The sequence below is a fragment of the Pyricularia pennisetigena genome (genome assembly GCF_004337985.1).
Source record: "Pyricularia pennisetigena strain Br36 chromosome 4 map unlocalized Pyricularia_pennisetigena_Br36_Scf_6, whole genome shotgun sequence".
Classification (NCBI taxonomy): domain Eukaryota; kingdom Fungi; phylum Ascomycota; class Sordariomycetes; order Magnaporthales; family Pyriculariaceae; genus Pyricularia; species Pyricularia pennisetigena.
The window spans coordinates 2,680,131-2,700,175 of NW_021940918.1; the positions used below are offsets into that span (position 1 = coordinate 2,680,131).

The 20,045-nt window shown below is 50.8% G+C and overlaps 5 protein-coding genes across 5 annotated transcripts; 2 read left to right on the plus strand and 3 right to left on the minus strand.

Moving 5' to 3' along the window:
- Positions 1-792: 792 nt before the first annotated feature.
- PpBr36_06392 (uncharacterized protein) lies at positions 793-2,598 on the plus strand (the record flags this gene model as incomplete). The annotated part of the gene is made up of 1 exon (XM_029893537.1): positions 793-2,598. The coding sequence occupies one exon, from the start codon at positions 793-795 to the stop codon at positions 2,596-2,598; it is 1,806 nt and encodes a 601-aa protein (XP_029746469.1).
- Positions 2,599-3,720: 1,122 nt separating this feature from the next.
- On the minus strand, positions 3,721-7,215 carry PpBr36_06393 (uncharacterized protein; the record flags this gene model as incomplete). The annotated part of the gene is made up of 6 exons (XM_029893538.1): positions 3,721-4,093; positions 4,171-4,426; positions 4,495-4,604; positions 4,671-5,901; positions 5,971-6,637; positions 6,697-7,215. 6 exons carry the CDS (start codon positions 7,213-7,215, stop codon positions 3,721-3,723), a joined length of 3,156 nt encoding a protein of 1,051 aa, XP_029746470.1.
- Positions 7,216-10,373: 3,158 nt separating this feature from the next.
- Positions 10,374-13,701, minus strand: PpBr36_06394 (uncharacterized protein; the record flags this gene model as incomplete). The annotated part of the gene is made up of 3 exons (XM_029893539.1): positions 10,374-11,470; positions 11,565-12,999; positions 13,060-13,701. 3 exons carry the CDS (start codon positions 13,699-13,701, stop codon positions 10,374-10,376), a joined length of 3,174 nt encoding a protein of 1,057 aa, XP_029746463.1.
- Positions 13,702-15,601: 1,900 nt separating this feature from the next.
- Positions 15,602-17,590, plus strand: PpBr36_06395 (uncharacterized protein; the record flags this gene model as incomplete). Its single annotated transcript, XM_029893540.1, has 6 exons — positions 15,602-15,756; positions 16,025-16,284; positions 16,396-16,468; positions 16,540-16,925; positions 17,025-17,126; positions 17,196-17,590. 6 exons carry the CDS (start codon positions 15,602-15,604, stop codon positions 17,588-17,590), a joined length of 1,371 nt encoding a protein of 456 aa, XP_029746464.1.
- A 199-nt stretch (positions 17,591-17,789) lies between these two features.
- PpBr36_06396 (uncharacterized protein) lies at positions 17,790-19,500 on the minus strand (the record flags this gene model as incomplete). Its single annotated transcript, XM_029893541.1, has 4 exons — positions 17,790-17,915; positions 18,010-18,864; positions 18,933-19,097; positions 19,180-19,500. 4 exons carry the CDS (start codon positions 19,498-19,500, stop codon positions 17,790-17,792), a joined length of 1,467 nt encoding a protein of 488 aa, XP_029746465.1.
- Between the last annotated feature and the right edge of the window lie 545 nt (positions 19,501-20,045).

Consider the following 20,045-nt stretch of genomic DNA (forward strand, 5'->3'; position numbering starts at 1 on the left):
CCCTCCAGTCGCGTGATTTCTCCGCTGGTGGATCTTGATGGGACTACGATGCTACCTTCTGAAGAGGGATCATATGCCGACTTACGTACAAATCTGTGCCAGGATGAGAGAGAGAGAGATATTAACTACGCCTACTATACAGTAAATAGGAGTATAGCCATCAATAAAAAGAAAAGAAAAAAGAAAATAATAACCAATCGGCAACCTGCCTATAGAGCGCATATTTGACCGGCGGCTTCACGGTACTCAAAGATATGTATGCCTTGAACTACATCCTTGGTCTGTCTTCTTATCCCGTCGTGCTGCCCCTGAACCATTGCAACATGCGATTTGATCGTTTCCTCCCGCGCATTGCATACCCCACTTTGATTCCGAGTACAGGTACCTACCCATCTTGCCACATAAATGATAGATTCACACTGGAAGCTACGTAGTACCATAGTATAGCTTTCTTTGCAACCATCGCAAGAAGATCCGCCAAGGACCCCAATCATCACCCCCGCAACCATGCTGCTACGTCAAGTCGGGGATTACGGGGCCGAAATGGGGAGTACATGCAATACAAGACTTCCTAATCGCCGAGAGGGGGAGAAGCACAACAGATGCCACGGCCATGGTTGAGTGCTTCGGCACGCCTACAGATATTCTTGTATAAGACTGAACCTGCAGATTGCCGTTTTCATCCAGGGGACCCTCGGCTCCTGGTCACGCGGGTTTTGTCGAGCAAAAAGAGAGAGAAAAAAGAGGAAGACAACTTACCACGTCCTCTGCCGCACATTCTGCCACGCCAAGATGAGAGCCTCATTCTCAACCGCCGCCAGCTTCCTGCTGCACTCGGCAGTCTTTGCACAGACGTACCAGCCGACCTGGCAATCGACCGACCAACACAACGCCTCGCCAGAGTGGTTCCGAGACGCCAAGTTTGGCGTATACTGGCATTGGGGCGCCTTCACAGTGCCGCAGTTTGGCAGCGAGTGGTACGGCCGCAACGTCTACCTGCCCGACACAGACGAGCGCAAGCACCACACCACCACGTACGGCGCGCCGCCCGAGGTGTGGGGTTACGAGAACTTCATCACCGGGAGGAACGACGCCAAGGGGAACTTTGTCCAGTTCAAGCCCGTGCTTGCCTCCGATGGCGGTAGCTTCGACCCCGAGGCCTGGATGGCGGTCATCAAGGCGTCGGGGGCCAAGTTCGCCGGCCCTGTCGGCGAGCACCACGACGGCTTCTCCATGTGGAAGAGTGAGGTCAACGAGTGGAGCTCGGTCGACTATGGCCCCAAGATTGATCTGCTGAAGCTTTTTGCGGGCCTGGTCCGGGGTAACGGTCTCAAGTTGGTGGTGGCCCTGCACCAAGCCTTCAACCACAACGGATTCTTCGAAGGTGCCCCGCAGCAGACTGATCCCAGCCTGCAGAAGCTCTTTGGCCAGCTGCCCAAGAACGTATCCGACCAGCTCTGGTTCGACAAGGCCCGCGAGGTCATCGATCATGTGCAGCCCGATATGATCTGGAACGACTTTTCCCTGAACAGCCCCGGCTACTGCCAAAACCCCAAGTTCGTATGCAACATCGAAGAGAGCCAGCGGCTCAAATACCTGGCCTACTACTTCAACGCCGGTGAGAGGTGGGGCAAGGAGGTCGTCACCAGCTACAAGCACTTTGACCAGGGTTTTCGTACCACGTCGGCCGTTGCAGACTGGGAGCGTGGAGGCCCCGCGGAGCTCGAGCGCCCTTACTGGCTCACCGACGACGCCATCAGCGCAACGAGCTGGAGCTACACCGAAGGCATCAGTTATTACAACTCGACCCAGATGATCCACTCCATGCTCGACCGCGTCAGCAAGAACGGCAACATGCTGCTCAACGTCTCGCCCACCGCCGCAGGTGTCATGCCCGCGGAGCAGCAGCAGATCCTACGCGACATCGGGACCTATCTGGCCCGCTACGGCGAGTCCATCTACAGCACACGAGCTTGGGATATATACGGCGAGGGCCCGACAAAAGCCGGCGGCGGCTCGTTCACTGGCCCGATGATGGGCAACTCAAACGACCTGCGCTTCACACGCAATAAGGACGGCAACGTGCTCTACGTCAGCGTTCTCGGCTGGCCGAGCAGCGGCCAGGTTCCCATCAAAGCCCTCGGCTCTGACCGTCGCGTAGACATCTCCAGCTTGCGGTCCGTCCAGCTTATGGGAGACAAAGCCGGAGATTTTATCGATTTGACAGGCTTCAGCCAGGCCGCCGACGCGCTCGTCATCACCCTCCCGCAACAGCCCGCCCAGTCGCCCGCTTACGTCCTCAAGCTTACCTTTAATGGTCAGATTCCCGTGGTTCAGCAGGTCCTCGGCGCCTCTGTTTTCGCCTCTCCCGATGCCACGGGTGCCGGTGTGTCGCTTGCAAAGGGCAACTTCACGCAAATGTGGGTTGCAGATGCTGGACTTCAACTGAAAAATGTTCGTTTTCTGCGTGTCTCGGAGGGCACATCGGTAACAATCTATTCCCAGGACAGTCAAACTGGCATATCGACGAAACTGGGGGCGGGAGACCACCAGCTGGAAGCTGGCTCTGTTGGGTCCCTTGCGGTTGGTGATACATAGGATGCTTGGGAAGAGTAATGACAGATCAGTCACCTACCATTTGTACATCATTAGAAAGTAGATCACCAAAGTAACAAAAGTAGGAGCATAGGCACTAATGCATGGATGACTATTGACATTCTGAAGAATCAACCGCCTCGGCCAAGTGCGAGCAGACAATGGAGACAATGGAGACAGGATAAGCGCTGAGGTCGCTTAAAATTTAAACCTGTCTCGTTATGCTGGACAACGCCAGCGAAACCACTCAATCCTTTAGCCTAAATTCCCAAAAAGATTCCAATTGCCTTCATCACCTCTGACCGCTTGTCAACGAGTCGCTCCGGCACAGCGGCATCCAAAGTTTCAAGGATGGCCTGACAGTGTGCAGCTGCGTATATAGTAGTGTTAGCTTACGCACAAGATCGAGAGGAATCAAAGCAAAGTAACGCACCAGGCATTCGATTGATGGGCTGTATGTTGGCAGGAAACCTCGGGATGACGTCGTTGGTGAGCATCGAGCGCAGGGGATGCAAGCCGACCTGTACATCTCGTACTGAGCTGTTCAAAATTCGTGCAACGGAATTGTGACTACTTAGACATAAGTTAGAAACTGCAAATTGCTACTGTATAGTGATAGACGAACCATGCAGAAAGTGCCGTTGAAAAGGAGTCGGTGGCGTTCTACGCCTGGCCGAGTGTTTCATTGAGGGCTTCCCATCCTCGTTCCATGTTGTCGAATCTTTCATTGATGCGATCCTTAAGATGAGCGAAGCGAGCGTCAATCTTCTAATACTTATTATCTAGATCACTGGCCTGAAGTTGTGGACAATCCCGGACAATATCAATCAATTTATGAATGGCCATGGCTGTTTTTGGTTGAGCAGTAATCGATGCCAAACGAGGTAATACGAGTTGTATTCTGAAAATGGGGACTTGCAAAATCTGATCTGAGTGAGTTGAAATTCGTTGCGAGAAAAAGAAGAAAAAAATCACAAAAATAGGTGCGAGAGAAGAATGTTTTGTAACCTTCTAAAACTGGACTAAAAAGAACTAGAGAAAGTATGAACGCAGCGCATGGAAGGTGCATGATGCAGAACAGAAGTTCAAATTAGTGAAAGAACGATGCAACTATCCATAAGACCTTCAAATGTACCACATGGTGTGCTTGAAGTGGTCCATGTTGCCCGCGAAGGCCTGCCCATGGGCACCGCAAGGAAGGAGAGGAACGGATTCTGTGAGACTTGGAAGGCTGCTCTCGGTGTTGCCACCCTTTGCAAAATGACCGGGCTGGGCCTTCGTCTTGGGGTCCTTCTCTGAAGATGCGGTGTTCTCATGGCAGCGGCCACGAGCACTTGCCAAGTGTGCATAGTAAATCGCGGGGTGCAGCGATACGGGCGTGGTTGAGCGAGCATACTGATAGCACTGCTGGTACAGCATTTTCTGAAGCTCGTCTGGGCTGTAGCCAACTTCGTCGTGGATCACCTGATAGTGAGTCGGGCGCGCCGTGCCTTGGATGCTTCACGTCACAAAGCTTATAGTTAGTATCCGATCTTTTTGACGCCTTATTTTCTTGAGCTTGACCAGATGACTTACGCAACGTGTGAGCAAAGATAGAAGTCGTAGTGGAACGGATGGGTCACTACACGTTCGACTACAGTGCCTGGGAGAGCATTGCCATTTCTGTCACCAGAAGATGAATCGCCAGGCTTGGGGAAGAAGCGAATGTGGTGACGCTTGGTGGCAACTATGACTGTGATCTTCGGGTTGTTGTTGCCGACTTTATTGAGGACCTTCCGCAGTTCAGCAACCTCCAAGGCCATGACGTGAGCGAATTGACCCTCAGAAACACCTATAAGGTACAGCAGTTAGCAGGATTTCATATACCATATCAAAGCGTTCTCATGGCGGTAGATGTACCGTCGCGGAGATAAAACACGTGCTCTGGAGCACAGCGCATCGTTTTGCACCAACGCTCAATAAGAGGGCCGAACATGCCACGGACATTCTGTGGAAGAAGGATCTCACAACTATGTGTGAAAGGTTAGCTTTGATATCAAAAGAAGGATTTTAGGTGGGACGGCTCTGGAATTTACCGATAACCATTCGTCTCCACAGCCGCAGCATAGCGAGCGCAGTCTTTGTCCATGGATACGGTAATAGCAGCCATGGAAGCCTGCTGTGCGCCAGGAGCCGCATGAGAAACATCACAGCCGATCATCATGGTAGGCTTCTTGAAAGCAGTGGCAACCTTGCAGGTTTGTCCACCCAGCTTGGCATTCACCTTCATGGCGACATTGGAGCAGTACTGCGCCTGGTTCTTGCGTACATGTGCAGCCTGCATACATTGAGTGACAAGGGCGTAGCGGCAGTCAGCTGACTTCTTGATGCGCTCGTAGTTGATGCTGCTCTTGTTTGGAAGAATGAAGAAAATCAAGTTAGGATGAGCTTTGTTGGCATTTCCAACTGCCTGGTAGGCTGTCTCTACAACCTGGCCTAGATTCATGCTGACCGACGAGCATGTAAGAACGACTGGCTTAGCGTTCGGGGCGATTCTACCTCCATGTGCCTTGAAGACACTGAGGAAGTTCTTCATGAATGTCTCGACTCCAGCCTTGTCAACACAATTGTCGATGATGACAACGCCAAAAGATTGGAGGGGCATAGTTCCAGCTTCCGAGAAGACTTTGCCGCGCAAGTCCCACCGACCGGCTACGCCTGGGTTTACCTTGGATCCCTTGTATTGGATCTCAGGGTTGGGGATCACACGTGCAGGCGCAGTCTCCATGGTCTGTGAGACCTGTATCTTGAAGTGCTTCAGGTAGGGGTCCTCATTCCAACGAAGCTCATTAACGTTGGCCATAATGTCGCTAGCACGTTGTGCGGGGCGGGTAACAGCAAACTTAATCATCTTGGCTGTCTGATCCGGGTCAAGTTTGTAGTTGTACCGCTGGTAGAGCTCAACAGTGCATACCTCCATAGGAAAGAAGCCATCGCGGGTGGTCTCGATAAGAGGCAGCTTCCAGTGATTGAGGCGCACATTGTACTGCTTTTGAAAGTGATCATAGACCGAGATGGTGGTACCATCCCGCTTGGAGAACTTCACAGTCTTTGCATTGGAGCCTTCCTCTCCATAGCTGGGATCAAAGGAAAACCGCTTCACTGTGTAAATCTTGTGGTCTTCAGTCTTGCCGCGATGCCTCACGGTGAACTTGATCTTGGCCAGCTTACGGAGGGCCGTAAAAGCTGGCGAGGGCTGTACCTGCATCTTAGTTTTTCCCGGGGGCATGACAGGCTGAAGCAGGGTGGCGAGCTGGTTGACAGGAACTACGACAGTGTTTTGTCAGTAAATTGAGTATATCGAGATTGTTAATGTACAATGTCCTGGTAGCTTACCACCGGACCACCGCCGGTCCACTGAGCCCAGATAATTGCGCACAAGATCCTCGAAGTTCTGCGCAACCCAGAAGCAAGTGTTGGCAACGTCTACGTTGATACCTAGGCCAAACTTGCCGTCATTGATCGACTGTTTGCGTATTAGTATTGGCATTATTCGTCGACCAGACTTCAGTGAGAATCTTTTGCTTACCTGAGACATGCGAAGAGAAGCAAAGATACCCTTCAGGACCTCGATGACACCATCACCCATGGGTGTAGCGTGGCGCGACTTTGAATAGAAGTTCCGCTTGATGGGAATCATCTTCTGGGAGGGACCCTCGCGCAGGACATGGTCAAGAAAGTTGAGACACTCCAAGATATGGGTGTTAAAAGCAATCTTGCCCTGTAGATATGAGCGGAGAGAGTCCATAGTGATGCTGCCGACTGGCTTGACTGAGAAGTTGAACTTGTTTGCGGCACGACCGCCAGTGCGACCATACTCAGCATCAAGATCCAGAAGAGCGCGGATGCCTCCATCCTCGGTCTTGTGGGTGGACCACGCGAGGTTGCGCTTGTTAAAGATCCAAGGCGAGCGGGTGCTGCCGATCTTTGCCTGCCAGGTAGGGGTATTCCAGCATTTCTTGATTACCTGCTCGGGTTTAAGGGGAGTCGGACTGATCGACAGCTGTAAAGACGTCAGTACTCGCAATCAGATGTGAGCTCATGGGAGGCTTTAAAACTCACATCGTAGAGATAAATGTCTGGAAGCTCCATCCTAAGAATTGGAAAGTAGTTCAACTGCAGAGTGATCTTCTTGCCAAGGCTACCCATTCCCGGGCGCCTAGCAAATGGAGTCTCGAGCTTTGTGACATAGGCCTCAGGAGGCAGCTCAAGATTCTTGTTGAAGTTGTTATTTCCGCTCATAGCATGCTCCTTGCTCGGATCACGGTCGCGAGCAGGGTCAAAGCCATGTGCGGCGGGCCATTTGCCGCCCTGGCCGACAGTCGCAACGTCGCCAGTAGAACCCTGGACACTACCAGGAGCAGTGGGCGGCTTGCCCGCCTCACTAGTCGGACGAGACGCAGATTTCGAATGAGGAGGACCTGCATCCGAGGGAGGATGGGAACCACCATGGACAGAGCCGCGCGCAGAGTCGTGCTGGGAGTAAACGGAACCACTGCGGCTGTGGCGACCATCCTCGTCACCCGGACCATCATGGTTGTAGGACGGCACCTGAAGGGATTTACCTTGGTAGTGGGACATTTTGGCTGATTCTCAAGGGCCTTGTCAGTTTCGCGTGAGTTTTCAATGGGCTATGTAGAAGAACGTGAATGACAGGGCTAGCGGTGGGGCGGAGAAAGAAGGAAAGTTGAATGTTGGAAACCCAGAATAACTGTTCAAGCTTGTCGTTTCTAGGACTTGAAGAGCATGGGACAAGTGCCGCAAAGTGAGGGCAATTTGAGAAGGGCTTTCCTACCGGAAAGAGAAACACAAAGTTAAGATTTTGTCAATCGAGGCGTCTCCTAAACCTTTTTGAAAATTTTGAGCTTGCTTGTAGTAGCTGGTAGTACTGAAAAGTTGATGTCAGTTTCAAGATGAAAAGCCCAGGTCCTTGGGGCAAGATTCAACTGGAAACTCGTCGAGGTTTGCAACAGTCTCTGGTGGTCAAAAGATTGTTAGCTGAGGTTCATAGCCCTCTTCAAGCTGAGCCCAAAGATTTCTAGTGATGCGCGCTGTATGGATCAGGAAGGATTGAGGATTGGTCGAAAAGGGAAGACAAAAGGTTTAAATACCCAGATCCCAATGTGAAAAAACGATCAATTTCAAACGCGAGTTGTCGGGAAGATGCTGATTGCCTTGTGGAGTCAGAAACAGTCGGTTATGTCTTTTTCTTGACTTTGACGTGTATTGAGGTCAAAGGGCCTGTGTGTTTTTGGGTTGATGTGAAGGTGTGTGTTTTCAGAATGCAGGTAGCTGCTTGGGATGAGTTTGATCGAAGAGTTTGTACTAGGAAAGGGAAAACAAGATCGCAAAAGCAGTCAACCGTAAACCGGTCTCCGCTGTCTTTCAGAGTATTTTCTAGGCAGATGAAGTTGGAGTCCTGTGTTTCGGTAGATTGGATAGCTGGAGCTGGGGAGGAAAAAGCAGGATTTGTTGTAGATTTGTGGGTGGTTCAGATTGCTGATTGTGCCTTTCGAGCTTTTCTAGGTCAAGTGCTTAGGTTAGGCAAGGAAGCATGCTCTCGTCTATAAAAAAAAACAGAATTGGGCGCAAAAAATCTGAGAGCAAAATGATAACGTGTTATCTGTAGTCAGACTTGCGCATAAGATGATGAAGGATCCGTGAGCTGATTCTCCGTGAAAAATGAAGTGCTGGATAGGGTTTGCAGAATCAGAGGCAACCGGGTGCGAGGCTCTCACCTTTTGAACGAACCAACTTTTAAGCTATCTGATGAAGGCAAGAGAATTTTGTTTGTAGTCTCAAAAGGCCGTGGGAATGTTGAGAAGTGTCCAGTGTTCAGGTGGAAACTGGGTAGGAATAGGTCTGCAACCACAAACTTGGTTGTTAGATAGGGAATAGTAAGAGAAGCATCAGTGGCTAATCACGGCGGGGAGATTCCGGTAAATAAAATTCACTTGTCCTACCGCAAAATTTGGGTGCGTGAGATTATCATAAGGTGGATTTTGTGCAAGCTGGAGATGAGGTTTTCGTCAATGATCACTAGGTCAGATGTACTTACCAAGTTCAGTTCCTAGTAGACCACGATCAATCAAAAGATTTAAAATATTGATTTTGATCTCCTTAAAGAGGATTGATTTGAGGCTGAATAGAAGAAGGACGAAGTAAATTTCAAGATCTCTGAAGAAGGTTGGCTTTTTCGGTCTCGGTGGTGAACGTTTGAGAGTCGACCGGGAGCGTGCAGAAGATTGATTTATATTTCTACGGCGGCCTTTGAGCTACTTTCAAGCGGGGCTAAATCTGTCAATGTTGGGCTTGAGCTAAATATATCGAAAAATTGGAAAGGGAAGGTGCGTTGGAACCAGACGTCATGGATGAAGGAATGATCTCAAACCAAACCAATACAACCCTGCTCAAGCCTAGGCCATCAAATGCCTATTGAAATTGACTTGGGTCAGTCATATAGCAGCTGGGGAGCATAAATCTCAGAGACATGTGGTATTTTCTCCACCTCATACTTGTACAGGAACCACCGCAGAGCAGATAGGCACGTGGCCTTTCGTCCGTCAAACAAAGTTGCTCACATCACTGAAGCGTCTGCTGCGTAGCTTTACCCTCATGAAATCGAGCTTATGTGCGCTCTAAAGATGCTGAGAGACTCCTGCAGCAAAGCAGTCGTCGACGTTGGCAATTGCGCTGGACAAACGGGCACCCCAAAGAGGTCAGCTGTGCCTAGCAGAGCTTGAAGACTAAGACAGAAACATTGATACCTACTTGAATATTTGAGCCTGAGCAAGCTGTATGTGGGGCCTCCCCAAGTCTGTTGAGCAGAATCCTCAAGTGTAACGTCGATTAATCTATCTAGCTGGCCTTTGTCTCGATGGAGAATAAATAACTTTTAAAAGAGACCCCGGGCCAAGCAGCAGGTATGTCGAGATTGCTAGATGGTATCGACCACGATTCTCAAGGCGATGCTACACTCCGTTTGTAACTTGCCACAGAGAACACAGTTTTCCCAAGACTATCTGTGGTCTGCGGCTTTCCACGATGGTGTTACACTGGAAACCGGGCGAATGTGTAGATTCAGGGGTTAACCCTAACCCTATACATCGACATCTAGACTCAGTCTCAACAACACTATACTATACTAGGTGCGTTGCAATCTCAGAAGTTGTACTGATGAGCCATGATATTCCCCCTGAAGTCATCCGGTGGCAGTTCACGGGCAGAATGACGCTGTTTGACGCTTGTTTTCTTCGGACAGTACCCAATATCACACGCCCTGACAAACAGACTGGTTACGTGCAACTGGACTGGGACCTTTTCCCTCTTTTCTTCTTTTCTTCTTCATTTATTTTTACTGCTTCGTCTTGTTGTATTCATAGCCCAAAATCATAGAAGAACCCCCCTTCCCATAACGCGGCCGAAGCCGATTTGGGTGAACCTTGATCGACGCAGTATACCACTTTACCGCCAGCCAAATTAAAGTCCTTAGACCGCTCAGGTTCGCTCCTACAAGCGATAAACCTCCGAAATAGTATAATGCCGTCCTGATCTATATACGAGATACCTTAAACCACATGTCAACCATTTACTTTACTAAGCGGGCAAGCGCTGCCAGCTACATCATCAACATCGCAACAGAGATAACGCAGAAGACAATTTTGGCGAGAACGGGCATTATTCTAGCTAGCTCAGTGCAACGGTGACTATCTAACTTATCGGTTGCGCAATACTCTATGCTAGTATCTGTAGGTTCCGTACGGTGGCTGAGCTTGCTGCTGTCCTGTGGAAGTCTGATAGAGTTGAGGCGGAGGCTGTGCATAGTTTTGTGCTGGCGGTGGTGCTCCGTAGGGAAGCTGATGAGACGGGGGAGGCCACGCTCCATGTGTAGGTTGGTTGTCATATGATGGCGTTGCAGGCGGGTACTGTAATGACGCTGCAGGTGGCTGGTACCCCGAGGGAGGGGGTGGCTCATAGGAGTCCCTGGATGCCGGACGTTGGTAGGTGCTAGAGGCCGATGCAATCCTTCTATCGCAGCCAAATGGGCTACCAGTCCTCAGGCCAGGCGAGTCTCGACCGTATCCAGGGGCGGAAAAGTCTGAGGGCATCTGGGCACCACTTTGCCGAAGCCCCTTGTCTTGTCGCGATTTCCAGCTTTGATAGTCAGGGACATGAGTGTCACGAAGCATGTCGACCACTCGCGGTGCACTCAAGCGAGTTGAGTTGTACACCTCTGCCCCTGGGAGTTGACTTAAAAGAAAGTTGATTTCTCGAGGGATAGCTTGAGCGGGTGCTGCGTTGTACGATGCGGGCCCTTGACCATGGATCCTGCGTTGATTTTCAAGCCGGCGGCCAGCAGCGCCTTTCAATGGTGACTCTGCTCGTTGGAACTCTCGCTGGTCGTTCCGCTGTATCTTCTTGGGTGGGTTGAGGTCTTCGAAATCATCCGCGGGCAGAGGACGTTTCGGTGAGTTTACCGCCTGTAAAAAGCCCGCCTTGGGACTGTTCAGCGGACGAATCATAGGGCTACCCGCCCGCACGGTGGTCTCAATTGAAGGCATAACCATTTTGGGCCGAAGCTGGGCAGCCGGAGAGACAATTATCCTGGCGGCAATGGGGTCGAACCGGTCCGACATAAAGCGCGCACTGAAGTGGGCCAAAAAGGGATCCTCGGGGAACAACTCAGCCATCCGTTTCTCGAGCTTTGCAGTTTGCGAAAGCTCGCCGAACTTGGACTCGTATTTGTGGAAGTAAGAGTAGAGAGGTTTTGCCTTGTGGACAGTGGCTGGGTTTTGAGTGAGTTTGTTGACACATGTCTCGAAAACAACCCGAGCATCTGCGACGAAAAATGTCAGTAAAAGACGCGCAAGAAACAACCGACGCCAATACGAAGAAGAAAAAGCGGCGGATAGGCACAAATGGCCACCTACTCGTTGTATCCTCCCGAGAGTGGAGGTATTTCAGGTACTCCAACATGAAAATTTCATCCTCCGGGAAAAGTTTGGAGCCGCGGTCAAATATCTTCCCTCCAGATGGATCCTTATAAACAGTCCACTCAAGCTGGGCAATCGCGACATAGACATCACTGGTCAAGCGACCGCGCTTGCGAGCCTCGGAAAAGACCTGTCGCATCCCTCCCATTGGTGAACCAGGTTGGCCTTTGCCTTGAATGCGACGCATAGCCCGGGCCAGAGCAATCCAGACGAATGACACGGTCCTAGCGAGCAAGTCCGTCTGGGCGCCGAATCCTTTTTCGAGGGCCGATATCTTCTCCTCGAGTTCGCTTGGCACGGGATTGGCGCAATCTTCACCCTCTTCGATCTCCTGCCCAGGTACAGAAGGCGCACTCTCGCGAAGCTTCAAGATCTCTGCTTTCTCCTTTTCCTTGAGGGTCTTGATTTGTCCATAAAGAGTGTCAAGAAGCTTGTTATAAGGAGCCTTGACAGCATTTCCCCTCTCTATCTTAGCCTCATCACCTTCGCCAACGGGAAACGTGGTCTCGATGCGGTCAGCATGTTTCAAAGCCAAGAGCACGCTCTCCGGATTCGCCTCGATGCCTTCCGTGAGAAACTCCAAGCCAGCGTCCTTGCCATTAACCGAAATGCTGTTTTCAAAGCACCACTCCGCAGCATCGACCCAGATTTCAGGCCAAAATCGGAGAGCCATGATGGCTTGTTTATATGCGTACAGGATGCGCTTTTTCAACAATTCTGGATCGTCGGTTGCCAGATCAAGAGGGTCTTCTTTCTCCCACTTGATCCAGCGTTTCCAGAGGTCAACCTGTTCGGCAAACTCGACATCTCCCTCAAACCCTGGGGCCGGGGGAAGCCTAGGCAGAGTTGTCCGGACCAAATTTCTCGTGATGTTTTCAAGAGCGGTGTTAGCGCTCTTGGCAGTCATGTATGCTGGTGAGCGTTCGTTGAGATACTTGCGCCCGGTGGTGGGATTCAGGCCCTTTTCGAATTGGTCATATTCTCGCCATAATGTGTTGACATTTGAGAGAGGTATGCAGACGGCTCTTTGGTAAGCTTTTCGCAGCTGGTCCATCTTCTGCTGGTCTTGCCAGGCTGAACCACCAACGACGCCCGGAGCGAGACGAATGAACTGGATATAGTCGCTCCATATCTTGCTGGCATCCTTGTCCAGGCCGACGTTGTCGATGACGAAGTCATAGGCCTGGGTGACGACCTGTCGCGCTCGACCACTAGAATCGTTCAAGTCGTTTCTCCGGCGGATGTAATCAAGATAAACAGTCCACAGCTGAACGTTCGGAACCGACATCAATGACTTGCCAAAGATAGCCTCTGCCTCCACAAAATTCCCTTGACTGAGCTCCATATCCGCATACTGAACCCAAATCTCGGCCTAGAGCGACTGTGTTAGTACAGGACAGGTAACAAGTGGGTCTGCAAAATGACTGCTTACTGAATGAGGGAAGACTGCTAAGAAGCGTTCAAATACATCGCGACACTGCTCAATGTTGTTGCGCTGCCGATACGCGGCAATCAGGGACAGCCAAGAGTCCATGGCGCCTCTTGGATCTTCCTTGACACGAAGTTCTAGCAACGCGATGGGGTCATGGGACAACACAGAAGGCACGACACTGGGATGACTCTGATTCGAACCATGAGACTGGGCACCCGGCCCTGAGCTAGACTCTGACACCTGCGCACCACCATTGAGATTTTGAGGGACAGGAGATGATTCGGGCTTGGGTTTGAGATCAGACATTTGGGCGCTAGCAGTTGGTGGATTCTCATCTTCGGAGTCATCAGAGTCTCCCACTAGGAAGCCTCCAGCAGTCTTTCGCTTCTTTGCGGCACCGGGTTGGGGGGAGGGCTTCAGTGGTTTAGCCTTGGGGCTTGTGATGGCAATCGGTATGGAGTCTGGATCATATTCTGCAGCATCTTCGGAGTCACCGTGTGCAACAGAGGTAGCTTGAAGCTGTTGATTTTGAACATTGCTGTCGCTATGCTGTGCGGCGGGCTGGAGCCCATCCGGCCCATCTTCTGTGCTATCTTGATCCCAACCGGGTTGTTGTTGCGCATCGCCAACGTCGCTTGCCATGGTGAGTTAATTGTTTTGCTGACAAAGGTCGTCGCTGGGTTCCGGGCAAGAGAGAGAGGGAGAGACCTAAGGGACCATGCGAAAGCATCGCGTGTCAGTCTACGGTCGCCCTTCATATCAATACTAGGGGGGCGATATTATCGTACCTCGGTCAATCGTGCCCCTTCTGCAGCGTGAGTCTAGATTAGTTGGTAACTTATCACTGTAAAGTAAAGCGGCTCTCCAATTGCGGTCGTACTGCAGCTTTCTGCTACAACTTAGGGTAAACGACGCCGAAAGCCGCAACCGCGATTAGGCAAGTAGCAACAAGCGGTTTTGCCAAGGCGACTCGTATCGTCAAGGTGTATGGTATGCGAGAAGGAAACCAGCCTAAACTTGACAGCTTAATTTTGTTCGGTGATTACTGGGAGGACACGGCGATCCTCCGACCTCGCGTATGGTGATGGTAGTTGTGACGCAGGAAGTCGTTCTACGTAGTCGCAAACAATCGCGACTGACGGAAATGGGGTTTGGCAAGTCGGCTTTTTTCACCTTGCCGTAAGCGGTTAGTGACGCGTCTAGGTAGCTTATCAGGTTATCGTTGAGTCGTTGGAGCAAAAGTGGCCCATGCTTTAACATCGAACATGTTCATGTCGAGGTTAATTTCTGTATATATGACTAAGCCCTTGCCTGGTTGTTTGCTGGAGTTGTGCGTTGCCAACCTGCCTCAATGAATTCACCGGTTCGTTTCTGGAAATGTTTTAACTACTGTAGATAGGTATGCAGCTACGCAGTTTAATTTATTGTTTCAAGCTCTCAACCAACTCAATCCCAAATTTGCAAGAAATTACTGTTTGCAATCACTTGCGGGATATCTTGATCGGAATCCCACAGTTACCAGGACTTGTTGAAGTTTGCGGCACGAGCCTGCTAGAACAGTTGACTATCAATGCGTTGTCTCTTGAGAAAGGACATACATCTTAAGGACAGCCTATCAGCGTACTTCCGGTTACGTCCCTGACTAGGATATTGTCTTTTAATCCTAAGTCATCAGACGTGAGGGAACCATATTTTTTCCTGGGTTCAATTCTTGGAGGACTGCATTTCACTGAGGAAACGAGGGATTCGAACTGCATAGCAGCAGCATTTGTTTAGCACATAAAATCATACCTGCTGATGATAGATTCTTTCGATATTATGCGAAGGAAAGTCGGTCCACCTTTCATCTATCATTCATTCATGTGCAGGGCAGCGAATTTGATAGTAACTCCGCTTGATTTTCTATTCCAGTGACGGGTACTAAATGTAGGTCAGCAATATGTTGTTTTCATCTTCCAGAGTTATTACTGTCAAAATTATCTTGAAAATACACGATCCATTGTTTGGGGGTGGAGGAGGAACTCGGCACATTGGGAAAGTTAGTCTGCAGCCAGTTACCTACCTAGGTACGTAGGTACGTATTTTTGATGTTGCTATTGGATGCAGAAAATCGGTTGATCAATAGGCAAATATGACTGTGGTATGACCATTTCGATAAAAATACATGGTTTGGTGAGGCCTTCAGGTCTTGCCTTTGCTTTTGCTTCTATTTAGTATATAATATACTTTTTTTCTCTCCTTAATTGACAAGCCTATCATAGGTTTGTAGATATGGGCTTTGAAACGGTGAAACTACTTCAGCGATTCACGAGTACCTAGTGGGGTAATTTGATGCGGGCTAAGCGGGATCTGAGCGCACGCAAGACCTCGTGGGGCTGACATCATCCCCGATCCCGGCCTCTGCAACGGTGAACGTGAATCTTCAAAGCTGTAGCTGACTAGGAGCAGGAGCAGAAGTGAGGAGTTTTATCTTGTTTTAGCATTCTCAACCTCAATTGAACAATAAAGAAAAAGAAAAAGAAAAAGAGCAACTGGAGCTCTCATGTCGCTGAGTCTGCCGTCATTACTACTTCTCGGTCACAGGTTCGCATTTAACAGCATCACAAAAGGCCGCCGAGCGTTTCACACAAGCATGTCGACAGGCAGCGGCAAGTTCAAGCCCGCGGCCAGGGTAGCTGGTCGGCGGCAGGATGTCTGGTGAGTGAAGGATTGAGTGTTCATTGTCCATGAAAGGCGCGCTTGCCGCAGTAGCAGTAGTCAATCTTTTTTTTTTTTTTTTTTTTTCTCCCTTTCTCCCTTTCTTTTCTTTTTCTCATCCTTTCCCCCTACCACCGTACACGCAGCGATTTGGACTGGCCATGACCAGGCAGGCAAACGCCGCGCAAATGCCAGGGCTCCCTCCGGGCCGGACTACAACAGGCTGATCATGGATTCGACTCAAACAACCTGAGCTGACCTCACCCAGGAGCATCATTAACGAGGCCGCCACAGCGTCGCCCAAACAGCCCATTGTCAACATGGGCCAGGGCTTTTTCGGTTATAATCCCCCGGATTTTATCCTCAATGCCGCCAAACAGGCTCTGGATAAGGTGGATTGTAACCAATACAGTCCTACGAAGGGACGGCCCCGTCTGAAGAAGGCGATCGCCGATGCCTACGCCCCGTTCTGGGGAAGGCAGCTCAACCCCGACACGGAGGTCACCATAACTACAGGCGCTAACGAAGGTTAGATTCGATGCCTCTTGAACCCAGCCATGCTATGCCCCTGAAAGCTTGTTCATGGCATGGAAGCTCCACTAGTCTCGCAGGGACACTCGCTGACGAGGCTTACAATAGGGATGTTGAGTGCCTTCATGGCTTTCATCGAACCTGGTGATGAGGTTATCATATTTGAGCCCTTCTTTGACCAGTACGTGTCTGAATCCCTGAACAGTCGGGCGATGTGAAATTGGCCTGCTGACCTGTCTAATCCTGTCCTAGGTACATCAGCAACATCGAGATGCCTGGCGGGAAGATTGTATACGTCCCCTTGCATCCTCCCGCGGAAGGTGCCACAAAAACTCTTTCTGCAGGCGCGTGGAGCATTGACTTTGATGAGCTGGAGAGGGCCATCACCCCGAAGACCAAGATGATTGTGTTGAACACTCCCCACAACCCGGTCGGCAAAGTCTTTACGAAGGAGGAGCTGCAGAAGATTGCTGATTTGTGCCTTAAAAACGAGATCATCATTCTCTCCGATGAAGTCTATGACCGGCTTTTCTATACCCCGTTCACCCGCATTGCCACCTTGTCGCCTGAGGTGGAACGCATCACCTTGACAGTGGGATCTGCCGGAAAGAACTTTTACGCCACAGGCTGGCGTGTTGGTAAGATTTTTTTTCTGAAAAAACCCTCGTATTTAATGCCTCTTTTGCATGTCGCACATCAGCGAACTCATTGCTGATCAAGGAACTTCTGGTGCTCAGGTTGGTTGATGGGCCCTGCAGAGCTCATACAACATGTCTCGGCTGCTCATACCCGAATTTGCTATTCATCAGTCTCGCCGCTACAGGAGGCCTGCGCTGTCGGTATGTCTTTAAATTCTACCCCGTTGTCTCTGCAGCGTCGCAATCTGACCACAGACTTGTTCCGTCCAGGCTTTGAACAAGCTGAAAAGGAAGGCTTCTGGGACGAATGCGTCACCGATATGAAGAGGCGTATGGATCTCTTCAATCAAGTCTGGCACGAGATGGGGATCCCATTCTCGGAGCCCGAGGGTGGCTACTTTGTCATGGTAAACCTGAGTGCTGTTCAGATGCCCGACGACTACCCGTTCCCGCCCCACGTGGCAAGCCGGCCGCGTGACTTCAAGCTGGCTTGGTTCCTCATCCAAGAGCTTGGCGTCGCTGCCATCCCGCCAACGGAGTTCTTCACCGACGCCAATGCCCATATTGTCGAAGATTACCTGCGCTTTGCTGTCTGCAAGCCTGACGATGTGTTGGAGCTGGCCAAAGAGAGACTTCGGGGTCTGAAGAAGTTCATCAAACAATAGAAGAAGACAAGATTAATATAAAAAAAACACGATTTTATCGTCAAAGTTCGACTGACACTGACAAAGGCTTGTTGGGCACCAGTGATACAGTTGTTCAAATATGAGAAATAGGGTCCATGTTTAATAGGCATCAAGGCTTCTATTTCATTTTGCTATCTAGGCCAGCCTGGGACGTCTGAGCATCCCGGACCACTTCAACTTATTTGGCGAAGTGAATACTCTTGATGTGACAGTAAGAGTATAGGCCCAGGAGTCCCATCTCGCCGCCAAAACCGCTGTCTTTCCATCCGCCAAACCAAGCCGCAGGACTGGGCTTCTCAGACATCTATGGCACGCAACAGGTCCTGATTAGTAAAAGATTCGTGCGAACGAGCCAAGAACAGAAGCAAAATATAAGCGCAAAAGGGCGAGCGACTCACGTTTATCCATACAGACCCTGACTCGAGCTGCCGAGCAATGCGTTCCGCCTGCGTGAGATCTTTCGAGTAGACTGTTGCTCCCAGGCCTGAGTTTGAGAGGTTGGCGCGTTTGATCACGTCCTGCTCGTCGGACCACTTGAGGATTGGTATTACCGGCCCAAACTGCTCGTCCTTGACGAGCATGGAGTCCTCCCTCGGGCCAGCCACGACAGTGGGCTGGATCCAGTAGCCCTTGTCGTGCGGCTTACCGCCGGTGAGTATCTTGCCGCCGGTCTCGGGCCTCGCGGCGTCATCGAGGAACCTTTTGACGACGTCGAACTGCATCTTGTTGGATACGGGCCCAAAGATTGTCGGAACGGTGACGCCGTCGCCGGCAAAAGCGCTCTCGTAGTTTGCCTTAGTCTCGGCGACAAACTTGTCGACAAATTCGTCGTAGATGTCGGCGTGCACGTAGATCCTCTTGGTGGCGGCGCAGTACTGGCCCGCGTTGAAGAAGCTCCCGGCGGCTGTCTGGGCCACGACCTTGTCGACGTCGACATCGGCGCACACGAGGGCGGCGTCGTTGCCGCCGAGCTCCAGCGTGACGCGCTTCAGCGTCTTGGCGCAGTTGGCCATGACCTTCTTGCCCGTGGGGATCGAGCCCGTGAAACTGATCTTGTTGATGCCTTCGTGCAGCGTCATGAGGCCGCCGAGCTCCCCGCCGCCATTTATGGCCTGGAGCACGCCCGGTGGGAGGAAGCTCTGGCACAGCTCGGCGAACTTGAGGACGCCGTAGGGGGTGAAGGGGGAGGGCTTCATGATGACTGTGTTGCCCATGACGAGAGCAGATACCACCTTGATGCTGCTGAGGATCAGCTGTTGGAGGGTCGTAAGTCAGCATGCTGTGGTGTTTGGCCTGTGACGGGGAATTAACCATCACTCACAGGGAAATTCCAGGGCGATATGGCCCCGACAACGCCCAGCGGCGCATGTGTCTCTATGATCTTTATGGTATCGTCCTCAAACTGCACCTTGTCTTGCAACGTATTGTTGGCAAAATACTTGCACTGATCTATCGTGTTCCCTATCTCAATAGTCGCCATGAGTTGCTATCAGGATGAAACAAACGATCGTGTTAGCCTTGAGCCTCTACTTATCATGAACATAAAACAACGAGAAGATTTGACATACCGATTTCCCCGTCTCCTTCATTACGACGCCAACGAGGAATTCCATGTTTGCACCTAAGACTTCGGCCATTTTGGCTAGCAGCTGCTGTCTCTCTTCAGCTTTGGTCGCAGACCAGCCGGGAAGCGCCGCGCGAGCAGCGGTGACAGCATCTTCGAGGTCCTCTGCGGATCCGACTGGGACCTCCCACAAGGGCTCCTCGGTGCGAGGGTCGATAACGCGGTCTACGCCGCCCGCCCCAGCCCCTCGCCGCTGACCGTTGATGATGTTGAAGAATTCATGGATGGCAGCACCCTGGGTGTGGCTACTACCGTTGGTAGCCATTCTGAGAATAAACTGTACTAGTTCACTTGCAGGGCCTCTGATGGATTCTGTCTGTGACGGCTTGAGAAAACTGCTAAGGCAAAAAAAAAAGTTTATTGATATAGCACTTGGAGGCTGATTGCCAGTATCTACTCCTTTGCAATGGAAAGTAGAAAAAAAGACAAACCGTTTGGTGTATTTAAAGATAATCAACAACAGTTAAAATACCACGGCACAACACCATGAGACACACCGAAACGACTGACTCGGCGTGTTGAGGCGGTATGCAATGTGGCTATGTATATCACGCATTTCTTGCTTTGGGACTTACGATTCTGGCCTCAACCCCCTCAATATGGATCATCATAGCCGTGGCTCTTCTCGGCAGTTGTGGGGAGCTTGAAAGCTTGAACAAAGCCCCTTTCGGAGGTTTCAGTCAAATGTGGAGCTCAGTTTTAATCTGTAAAAACAGGTGAACGGCAGGAAAAGACTATGAGCCGAGAGAGGGGGATCTGAGCATTGCGTGTCGGTTGCGGCAACAAGCAAGGGATATTCCTGTAAATTCG